At 41.6% G+C, this 11,735-nt stretch overlaps 1 protein-coding gene across 1 annotated transcript; it reads right to left on the bottom strand.

Annotated features, from left to right (window-relative positions):
* Positions 1-2,249: 2,249 nt before the first annotated feature.
* On the bottom strand, positions 2,250-11,348 carry LOC114851375 (sarcalumenin-like). The gene is made up of 8 exons (XM_029143166.3): positions 11,215-11,348; positions 6,913-7,803; positions 6,303-6,401; positions 5,579-5,674; positions 4,633-4,749; positions 4,089-4,322; positions 3,668-4,017; positions 2,250-3,568 (listed from the first exon to the last, which is right to left on the bottom strand). The coding sequence occupies exons 1-8, from the start codon at positions 11,270-11,272 to the stop codon at positions 3,104-3,106; spliced, it is 2,310 nt and encodes a 769-aa protein (XP_028998999.1). The 5' UTR covers positions 11,273-11,348; the 3' UTR covers positions 2,250-3,103.
* Between the last annotated feature and the right edge of the window lie 387 nt (positions 11,349-11,735).

Raw genomic sequence — 11,735 nt, 5'->3', positions numbered from 1 at the left:
GGCTTAAAATATGTGCTTAGTCCAAATCCATACTACTTATTACATTCAATTGTTAGTCTCTCTCTCAGCATGAGACAATCGATATTTCTTAGTCTAACAGAGGTGATTTTGTTGTTTGTGTAGTGGGTCAAGTTTTGTTGGAAACAACAGTGCATTTGTGATTGTTTGTGATTGTTTTGGTCCCACTCACGAGTAAAACACTATGTTGTGGCGGCCCCATCTGGACACGTCACATCACATGCACAACTGGCCTAAATTGAGGCAGCTAAAGGTCTGGTCAAACGTGAGGAGAATTCCCATGCACCGCACAACTCCAGGGATCTCTGTGTGGGAGAAACCCTGTTTCCCGTCCACCACACGGCTGCTGAGAGCAGCGAGAAGGAGAAGGAGAAAACAGTTTCTCTCTTTGGTGACTTCTCTTCTGCAGAATACAAAACCATTTCTTTTCTACACAGTGAATGCAGCGCTGCATCCAGAGGGTCACTCTCACTCACATCATTTTCCCTCAGGTGCAGCACATCAGACAAGTCAGAACACCACTATACTATAACACTAAACACTGTACTTAACTATATTCTAAGAGGACAGGAACTATTACCTTTTCCCATGAACACTACAATATTTTTTCCCAAAGATTGTGAGTATTGTCTTAGTAGTTGGTGTCTACTAAAGCTAAATGTCTGCTAAGTGTCTTATTATAGAAATTTGATGTGGTAATATTCAAGTATATCAAAGATCAAAATGATCCCTGACATATTTGACAGAGGAAAAAACTTCAATTTCATCAAAATCATAAATTCTTACAGGGCACATTTTGGTCGGTCATCACTTCTTTGAAGGCCTGTTTGAGGGTAAGGATGTGATTTTAGGGCTGAGGTTAGAATTGAGTTTCGGTTCAGATTAGAGCAAAGATTAGACGTCTGCCTTTAGTTGTTATGGTTATGGTTAGGGTAATGGAGGTCCTCACTTCCATGGAAGTACAAGGGTGTGTGTGTGTGTGTGTGTGTGTGTGTGTGTGTGTGTGTGTGTGTGTGTGTGTGTGTGTGTGTGTGTGTGTGTGTGTGTGTGTGTGTGTGTGTGTGTGTAGACTTTGACTGTGCTTCTCTTCAAGTGTTCACAAGTGGGGCCTGTTAATAGAGTTGATAAAGCTGCACTGCTAAACCCTGGGACCACCTGTCACAAAGCTCACATTAAACTGAAGATGATACATGCTACATGTCACATCCAACGTGCGCATGTGTTTCAGCATGATATTTCTTTGCATATTGAAGTAGTTTCATTGTGTTTTGGTATGTAAATTGTAACTGCAAACTGTTTAGTATTGTGTAATGTTTTTTGTTACCTGCAAGACTAATTGACACCTTTTTTGCCATATGACCTTTCTATATTATTATTTAACATATTTCCTTCCATGACCCACTTTGGCTTAATAGCAGTTTGATTTTTTTAGCATTTACTAACTGAATTAAATTCCCAAGAGCAGATGAACTTCTTCCAGTGTGAAGTATCTGGCAGCTTTGGAAGTCACACTTTCAGAGATTTTCACCAACACTGTGCAAGTGAAGCATTTTATGGACTCTCAAAGAAATGCCCAACTCTTAACTAAATTAAACTAATTGTCAAATTGGATAATGAGTCATGACAATTACAGTGAGGAAAAGGCCTTGAAGAGAACATTCTAAACTCTCCAGAGCATGTCCTCAATGTGTGATGTGCTATTTTATCCAGTTGCAGACTTATTAAATGTAAACTGAGCAGCTGAATCATTCCACTTTATTGATTTTTAAGATTTTAAAATTACATTGGATCTAAATCAAAATTGTCTTTACTACTACTACTACTACTACTACTACTACTACTACTACTACTACTACTACTACTAATAATAATAATAATAATAATAATAATAATAATAATAATAATAATAATGATAATTAATTTTGTTGTTGTTGTTGTTGTAATTAATTAAAGACAGATTGGACATCATCCTTACTGCTCTGGAGTCAATCTAATTATCAGGTTGCATAAAGGCGCCTCCTGGTGGCTACTTGGACTCACTGCAGAATCAACCAACGACACTACTATGTGCATACCCAGCTACTACATGCATAACCACGTTTCTGGTTTCTTTGATGCTTTTACTTTAATATTACAACAAGTTCCCCTTTTGCCTTTGCATGTTCCACATTTCCCAGGTTCTTCTACTGCTTAACTAATAAAATGTTAAAACAAAAAGGATATGAACTATATATTTTTATTAGGAAGACAGTTTATTGGTAATGTGAAATGGAAACTGCCTATTTGTTTTGCTGTGTACCTCACAGTTGCCACGCACATGGGCATTTCCTTTCAAATGAAACCTTTCCTCTGTATTTTAGGTGTGGTAGTCATTCAAAATATGTGATTTATTTTGACAACAAAAAACACCTTAAATACAGAAACAGAGTGCTACTAATAAATTAGGGAAATACTCAATCATTACAGTCAACTCACAGTCAGTGCAGTGCAGAGAAACAAAACCTGTCTCTATAGCAAACACAATACAGACAAATGTCAGTACAGTAAACAGCAGTGCAGTACAATAGCATGACCAATCATGGCTGAACTGTCCAACAGTAATGTAACTGTAAAATCTGTGACAACACAAGGTTAGACTAAACCAGACTCAGCAAACAACACAGAAGACACAGCAGAAGTAGATTGTTCTTCCCCCAAAATAAAAGGTGATTAAATATGGTACAAAACAGAGAGAGACAAAAAACAACAATCCTCCCTAGGTTTCATTAACATATCACAGACCTTTTTGCAGAAATAAAGGCCGGACTGTGTAGCTTTAGTCTTTTTTTGCCTTTCTGCTAAACCAATGTTAAAATAGTGTCTGGAAAACGTTCATAAAAATCCATTATACATTCATAGACACATGTATGTGACAGTAGTTTTATTATTTCTCTCATTTACAGATATAAACTGTTCTGGTGTAGTAAGAAGGCAACAGATTAGAACATCATACTGACAAAAATGCAGTAAATAAATTCAGGGCTGCTTCATCTTTCTGCATCCTTCTCCATTTCACTGCTTCTCCCACCGTCTGTTGGGTTTCTCTTCACAAGCGGGACCGTGGCGTGCCAGGGAGAGGAGGTGGCAGTGTTGCCGGAGCCTTCGCTTGGGCAGAAGTGTCTGCCGTCTTGCTGACGCTGCTGAGCAGAGCTGGGAGCTCCTGAGAGATGGCCTTCTCCAGCTTCTCCAGCAGACAGCCGCTCCTCCAGCTGCAGTGGTACGAGAGCTGCTTGAAGCTGGAAACGGGGTTCACGCCAAAGAAGTCCTGGTATGCCTCCTTGTCAGGCAGGTCAAACTTGCTGATGTTGGTCTTGGCCAGAATGGACTTGAAGATGTAGTACTTGTCTGGCTCCTTCACGATGTCGTGGAACACCTCATGGGGGTCGCTAAACCAGCCCAGCTTATCATAGTATGCTTGGAGGTAACGGTCCACCAGCAGTGCGTGGATGCGGACGCGAATGCCATGCTGGCGGATGAAAGCAATCTTGTTCTCCATCTGGTTCTCAATCACCTGAGTAAGACAAGAGACAGAAAAACACAGCTAGAGTCAGTCAGTAGTACTATCTAAAAGTACTATCTAAATCCATTAAATCATATTTGAAACTAGTGCCTGGTTGAGGTCTTCCAGAAGAGAAATCTCCTCCTTCATGAAGAGCTCTTGACTCGTGTCCACAGCATAGTCCTGAGGCCAGAAGGAGCTGACATAGACCCGTGGGGGCTCAGTGACATTGATAAGTGGTGCCATGCTCCAGAACAGAGCCCCGTAGACCCTCATCAGGTCCTGGGTGGAGAGGCTGTCGGCCTTGTTGAGGATGAGGCGGATCTGGGACTCACGGCCCTTCATTTGCGTGAAGAGCATCTCCAGCTCCCCACCGACATCCAGCTTGGTGGGGTCGAACACCAGGAAGATCAGATCAGCTCGATCGATGAACCACTGACACACGTCATTGTAAGGGTAACCTGAGGGTGGATGAGTACAATTTGAGAAAAACAACAAAAAACACACAAAAAAAACAATCTTGGATTCGCACCTCTCTCCTGTTGCTTGCGGTTTTCAATGATGCCCGGTGTGTCGACAATGGTGACCCTTTCCAGGAGCTTGTGGGGCATCTCGATGCCCACCAGCTTCTCCAGAAAGCCTTGGCCAAACTTCTCCAGCGGTGAGAAGGCCCGCGAGCTGTCTGCAGCCATGACAATGCCCTCTATGGTCCGAACCTTCTCACCGTGCATTATGACGGTGTACTCAGAGGTCGTGGGCTCGGCACCTGTTGGAGGGGGAGAAGGGGAATGCATTAACTCTGTACTTCAGACTGTATCAGTAATAATACATTAACTAATAGTTTTGCACTAGCTCGCTATGTGACTATTTGTTTAGCCAAAAACCCTTTTTTTATACATAAATCTGGCTCCTGTTCAAGTGTTTCTTCAATCCTCTTCTCCCTATCGGGATTTTGGCATCCACTTTCAGTGTCTGGTGTGCAGACTGGTGTGCCAGACAAAGCTTTCACCCTCACCCCAGGGCTCTTGGCTCAGTTTGACTTCTCTGTGAAGAGTGATTGAGTTTTCAGTGTTAACCTGTGTAAAGCTCCTGGGGGGTTTCATGAAGACCCAACAGGTAGTTGATCATGGAAGACTTGCCGACACTCCAGGGTCCCAGGAACAAAACCATGGGCTTGGAGGTAATCTCGCCATCTGGTTGTTTGTGTAAGAGAGACAGAATGAAAAAGACTAATTGAACACTTGAAAGATATGCTTTAGATAAACTCATTTTTTCAGGATGTCTTGTTAAACCGTGTTTACTCATTGTATTGGCCTTTGGATCGTTTTTGAACAATGCACAGGTGTAATTATTGAGCTTCTCACCACATTACAGTGTACGTCCATCTCTGTATATAATGCTCTTTGTCCAGAGCAACCTGTCCAACAAACACTGCTAAATATACTAATAAAAATAATATGATGGCCATAATAATTACTACTGTGTATTATGTCATACTGTCATTTACAGTATTAACTAAGCTGCTTCAACACCCGGAGAAATGAACTGAATTGACATCTTTAAAGGCACCTGCTATTAAACCATGGCCTGAAAGTCAGAAACCCCTTAGCTGTAATGATGCACTTCATGGTAAACTGTTTGAAAAACTGCCAATATGCTGAGCATGAATACGCGCCTTCATTCTGCACCTCAAGGGGTCTTGCACTCAAATAATGCTCTGCCTTGAAGCACAGTCTGTATTTACACTTCAATGCTTCTGTCTAGTTTTATTGCTAATAATGTACTGTAAAGCACCGATAAAGGCAGTAAAAAGATGTGATGTCCAATGTGTCTATTTGGCGAGAAGCAAAGTTTTGATTTTACTCAACACTTTACTATTGGAGAAAAGCTAACTGCTTAATAACAGGGGAAGAGCATAAGTGTGTGTTTACCTGTCAGAATAAAGCAACCATATGTAACTCAGTTAAAGTTCTTCTCACAAACTTGCTTCTAATGCTGATAAATGGTGTAATGTTGACTTGCCTGTGACTTCGTGCTGCCTTAGCTCATTGTACTTGTAGGCCTGCTCCACTGGTTTAATGGCTGTGTGATAGATGTTCAGTAACTTCTTCATGGCAGCTAGAGAGAGAAAAAGGGGATGTAAAAACTGGAACGTAATGGTGTGAAGACAGTTTGGACCGGATCATTATTAATGCTCATTGTACCATCACTGATTACAAGTGCTTTGGCAGAACATGATGAATTGGCCTCCTTACGTTTACTGAACAGAGCTGAGGTAATTAGGTGGCCAGCTTTGGCCTCCCTGAAATGACTAGGACTTAGCAGAACAGAGAGGCCTTCATGCCGCTGCAGCGTTACACATTTGCACTGATTGATCACCTGCCTCCGGACATGTGTGCCGACTTTGAACTGAAACATCATGAAGCAATTTACAGAATACAAGTCCCAGAAGTGGTTTCTAACCTTTCATTCACATTCAAACACATCCGTTTTCCTTTTCCATCAGCAAAGTAGCTGCTATAGTTCTGCGGCATTTTGCATTTCACAGCAAAGGTCAAAACGTGAAAATGTTGCTAAACACAATGTGATCAATGACCACCCAGTGTTTGATACGTAGGCTGTGGCTTTCGCTGGTTGTGTGGAGTTGATGTGCATTACTAAGCTCTAGCTTGTATAAAGGGCAGTTGAATTCATTCCATTTAAATGTATGTGTTGAGTCATTTATTTTGAGGCATCTTTGTTTTACCTGAAAACTCTGCAGAGGCTTCAGCAGTAGCCAGTCGCAGTGTGTCCTCGATGTGAGTGCGGTCCCTCAGTTTTGGCCCTGACGACTCGGCTTCACGCACTGTTGGAGAATCACAGTCAGTCACATGCTTGTCTGTGATAATAAATGACTTATTGTATTATTGCTCTTGTAGATCATCTATGTAACTTATCCATGTTCATGAAAAAAATATCCATCCAGCTGTTTCTGAGCTGGGCATGAACAGACCATGTGCGTTATCCATAACTAGATTCAACTCACTTCTTTCCATCTGTCTCTTCCTTTCCTCTACTAGTTCACTCTGTTTATTTCCATACCAGATGTGACTTAATTCACACACACAGGATTGTATTACATCTCAGCTAAATGCCCAATGAAATGTGTCACTTTGTCTCATTGAATGTTTATATTGGCTTCGTGGGTTGTGTGAAATGGTTTGATAAAATTTACGAGGGCTTTACAGACCAGTAATAAATATAAATACTTCCACAGAGCTGCTCCGTTCCGTTTTGTGATTTTAACATTTAAACCCAGATCTTCTTTGTTTTGTGTTGTGATTGTGAGATTTTGTGATTGTGTGATTGTGTTGTACCCTGAGGGTGTGCAAGCTCCTCAGCAGCATCCACAGGTGCCTCCTCATGCGTCACAGCTACTTCCTGGGCAGCTTCTGGTGTGGTCTGCTCCTCAACACGCTCTAATACAGGAACAACATCTGGTTTAGGCTCTGGTTGTGGTTCTGGCTCCGCTGTCACCTCTGGTTCCTCCTCAAGTTCTAAAATCACTTTGGATTCAGTCTCTGATTCTTCTGGCTCATTTTCTTTGGGCTCAGGGTTGCTGGGAGAAATTTCTCGCTCTATTTCTTGCTCAGGTTCAGTTACTTTTACCTCAGCAGCCTCATCACTAACCTCCTCCTCAGCTGCTTCGTCTGCATCCTTATGTGGGTGTTTTTGTTTCTCGTTTGTTCCTTCCATTTCTTCAGTCTCAGGTTCTTCTTCCTCTGGAACCTCTTCGCGATGTTTCATTTCATGCTCCTCATGAGACAATTCCTCATCTTCCCCTATTTTTTCCAAATCTTCCTCAGTTTTTTCTCCCTTTTCTTCCGATTTCTCAGCAAAAGCAACATCTTCAACCACTGTAACCTCTTCCTTCTCCTCAATTTGATCCTGCACTGACTTGGCCTCATCCTCAGGGCTCTGCTGTTCTGTCTCTTCCTCTATTGCCTCCTCCTCCTTTTCTGTCCCGTCACCTTCTTCCTCAGCAGGAACTGTAATACTTGCTTTCACTTCTTGCTTGCCTACACTCGATGGGTGTTTGCATGGCTGACACATCGCCCTCTCTGGGGCTGGAGTGTCATTGGAAGAGCTCTGGCTGGTGTTCTCCTCCCCTGAGTCACATCCACAGGAGAAGAGGTCTCCTTCTGGCTGCTGGAGCTGAATGTGGACAAGAGGCTCCTCATCATGGGTGGAGGACCCTGCCTGGTGATCTAAACAGGGGTGAGAGAAAGAGTCTGTTCTGCTGTGGGCATTCTGATTTAACAAACTGTTTGTTGTTGATACATTAGTAGAGGTTTCATATTTTGAGGCTCTATCACCATCCAGTGCTGGGTCATTCTACGGATCAGATGTTCAGCACCTATCAATTTACGACTCGGGTTTCATCTCCTTGCAGGGCGGCACTATTTAAGGCAGCCGCTCCAGTGTGCAGTTGTTTAGGGAACCAAAAAAAAAGACAGCTGAGTGGACAGGAGGGCTTCAAATAGAATGAACTTTTGGTCATTAGATTATTACTGTTATTTAAATTCACCATCGCATGCTTTGTGTTCATAAAAGTAGAGGTACTACTCTGTAACAACATTTCACCATGTTGTTTTCCAATAACCCTATAGTAAATGTTACATATCAATTCATTATTCAGTGTCAGTGTTATTCCATGTCTCCTCAACCCCACGTCACGTGCACCCAGTGCCTAAAAAATTCTGTGGATGTATGTTACTGTTTTTTGTGTACACAATCCAGATCACATGCTGATAATCTGACATCAAAACTATTCAGCATCATCCAGTGGGTCACAGTTGGGCTGCCTCTCTGTTACTACACTTACAAACATATACATTAGATACTTCATACAAGCACCACGTACAAAGTGCACAAGGCCGTGACCTCTATTTAATTATAACTGCTTGTAAGATCTGCACAGAGGAATGTGACACCGGGCAGCTCTATGTCCATGTTACAACATGGGCTCTTGTCTGTCTGTGTGTCTGGGTGACTGATCAACATTGACTAGTAGAGTGCTTTCAGAAGAGGGAGCGTAAACCAAAGTAGTAAAGACAGAAACTGCACAACTAACCACTGAAGCCAAGGACAGCTGCAGATTCAGGGGCTTGAGAATTGAGATTTGATTAGACTCAGTTTGACTATTATTGCTCATTGTAAGACTGATTGTCAGTAGATTTGATCTGGAAAACGTTCAATGCCAATTGGTCTGTATTATATATGAATAAAGTCCTGACTCCTTTAAATCATAGCAAGAAAAACAATATTTAAAAGACACTGTTGTGGTATGTAACCTCAAGCTTCAAAATATCTTTAGCAAAGTGCTAATATGCACTTTTGGTAAAGTTAGTCATGTCACTAACTAAAATGATGCCAGTAGGACTCTGTTCTTTTTGTCTTTCTGATGTGCCTTGTGCCCTCACACATGTTCTGGTCACCTTTTGTGTCTGAAAACATTGTAAGGTTCTCACCTCCCAAGTGGATTATCAGCATTAGTAACCAGCGCATCAAGTTTGTATATTTTGATCTCTCACTGTGTGTGATTTTATCGATAACATCCAGCAGTTGGGCTCATGGTTCACAAAACACAGACTTAAGTGTACTGCAGGTGTCACTAATTGAGCAAAACAAGCAAAAGAGGCAGATTAGGGGATTAGGGGAAACATATATATATATACACACATATATATACACACACACACACACACACACACATATATATATATATATATATAATTAACTATAAACTCCAGTGTATTATGCCTGTAATTGCTTTATATTATGTATTAAAGCCAGGCATTATGAAAGCTTTGGCCTCAGCCAATGGTTAATGGGAGAAGGGGAGTTTGCAGTGGGTTTTTTGGTTTAATTTGGAGTTATATTACTGATTAGTGAAATAGGAAGAAAGGAACAGCAGCCAGTGGATAATTCTGGAAAGGGCAGGAGCAGGATAAAAGGACGGGCTTCTCATTACCAAGGGGAAGCTGCTATTTTTTTGCCCTTTTGCACATTAATGGTTATTTTATTTTTATTTTGTTTTTTTGATTTACTGATTGATTGATTTTAGGTCGCTCACTGGGGAAAATTAAAGCCCCTCTTCACGTCATCTCTGCCTAAAGCCCCCTGTGTCTCCATCCGCAAATGGTCACCCTACACACATGTACCCATCATCTTCATTGTGACTATCAAATGTTTAATATTAATTTTCTTAACCCTCCAACAACTCACGATGACAATATTTAGCTTTGCAGCTGCGAAATATATCACTGAATTGATCCCTAAATACAAGCAAGATTGTTTTGCTTACAGTGTACTTTGCCACTGTGTAGGTTTGTCTCTCCCCTCTGTTGCTCTGTTGTTGTCTCTGTGTAGCCTGGGCAGAGACCAGCACCATGGAGATAGAGTAAAACAGGTGTTTGGGAGCTTCATGGTTCATCTTTGAGACAGAAATACTTCCATGATGCGTCAGAGGGTGAAGATAAGATATAATTCCACTCTCATTTTCAGGAACTGTGACACACTTTTTCCCTGTGATTATCATGAAGCTGACCCTGCATCAGCTGCACTGTTGCTACCGCCGCACACATTGATGCACAGCAATTTGACCACGGACTGCAAATGCATCAGCAGCAGGAGAGTCAGACAGCCTGATGTGAAGAGGAAGTGGTGTTTATGTACCTCTACGTGCACAAAGTTCAGCGTATGAAACAAACAGTCGGTGGTTCTGCTCTTTATCTCACCGGCCTTCAAGCCGTGTGTGACTTCTGATTTCTCCTGACCTTCACACATCTTTCCTAATCCAACCCAGATCTAATTCTCATCTACACCTCTTGTCATTGTGAATGCAAATATTGCCAAATTTCCAGCTTCCTAAAAACTTTTCATTACAACTGTTAAGATTACTACCAGTATCTAACTGTGAGCAGGCCAACTGTTGGGCCATTGTCATCTTGTCCCTCGTGCCCTTTGCTATGCACTCATGCCTCTTTTAGCCGGGACATCCCCTAGACATGGAGCCTGCTGGCTGGAAGGACAGATTAGCAGCTCTGGAGACCGAAGCGCAATAACACCAGGTCTAGTTTGAAATGCTTTCTATGTATGTGTGTGTTCAACATGTAGACGTTGGTGACCACGGTATCTGGTGATGCCTTTAGATGCTTTTATGCTTTAGTGCAAAGGCATAAAAGGGTACACATCCCCGATTCCGCTGTTTCCCATTTGCTCAGTTAAAAGTAATTCGAGCTCTGTCGGTTCTATCTGTGTATAATTTTCTAGGACACTTTCTACCAGCTGATGTCCCAGCTCAGCCCTGACATTTCCACTTGCGTAAACCACAGATCTCTGAAGTGCATCACCAAAACCACAGTATACTTCTGAATAATCAGAGTTGACACAAATTAGAAATTAGGAAATTATTATACATAAAAAAATATCACAAACACGGTTTACTTTACTTTAAATTAGCAACGTAGCAACATAACCATTATTTACCGGTGAATAAGTAATAGAACATAAAACATATTTAGAAATGGCTTATTTTAAGTAAATCTATGTCCAAATACCCAGATAATCTTCAACCCTGAAACAATTCTCCAAAACCCTGTCAATGTGTGCCATACCTGCAGCAGCCCAGACCAGCAGGAACAGCAAGCAGCTCACAGGAAGCACAGACTTCATTTTGGCTGCCAGGGACCTTCCCTTCACCTCCTCTGGTTATATATACTCCTCTAGCTGAAGGTCAAAGGGCATGGCAGGGGAGGCAGGGCACAGCAACTGCACCCCTATCAGCCATTGTGTGTCAGAACAGCTGCGTGAACCAATCAGAATTATTTAGAGCAGAAAAAGCAGGAAGAAACAAACTGGATGGAAAGAGATGGAATGTATAAATCAAATAACAATATGAATAGCAATGTTCCAACTCACTGGTGTTTTCTGGACATTACAACATCTAATGGTGCATCTTGGTTTTTGGTTTGGAGGATATTTACTTATACAATAAGGTGATGATGAAATGATGGTAGGAGCAGGATGACGCTGTGTACTAAAATGTTTTGGTTAACTTTAAAAGAGAACCTATCAAAACTAATAAGAACGTGCATGAAAATGCAGTAAAACGATACAAACTATGCCAAACAACCCG

This window comes from Betta splendens, chromosome 1 (assembly GCF_900634795.4).
Source record: "Betta splendens chromosome 1, fBetSpl5.4, whole genome shotgun sequence".
In the NCBI taxonomy this organism is placed as follows: Eukaryota; Metazoa; Chordata; class Actinopteri; order Anabantiformes; family Osphronemidae; genus Betta; species Betta splendens.
This window is presented reverse-complemented; position numbering and strand designations above follow the sequence as displayed.

What these genes read in the sequence shown, in the direction of transcription:
- LOC114851375 (XM_029143166.3), bottom strand. Translation starts at nt 11,272, where the DNA reads ATGAAGTCTGTGCTTCCTGTGAGCTGCTTGCTGTTCCTGCTGGTCTGG. An exon ending in AGCCTCTGCAGAGTTTTCAG is followed by an intron (nt 5,675 to 6,302) that starts GTAAAACAAAGA and finishes TTCTCTCTCTAG; the next exon opens with CTGCCATGAAGAAGTTACTG. An exon ending in TTCTGGAAGACCTCAACCAG is followed by an intron (nt 3,569 to 3,667) that starts GCACTAGTTTCA and finishes TGTCTTACTCAG; the next exon opens with GTGATTGAGAACCAGATGGA.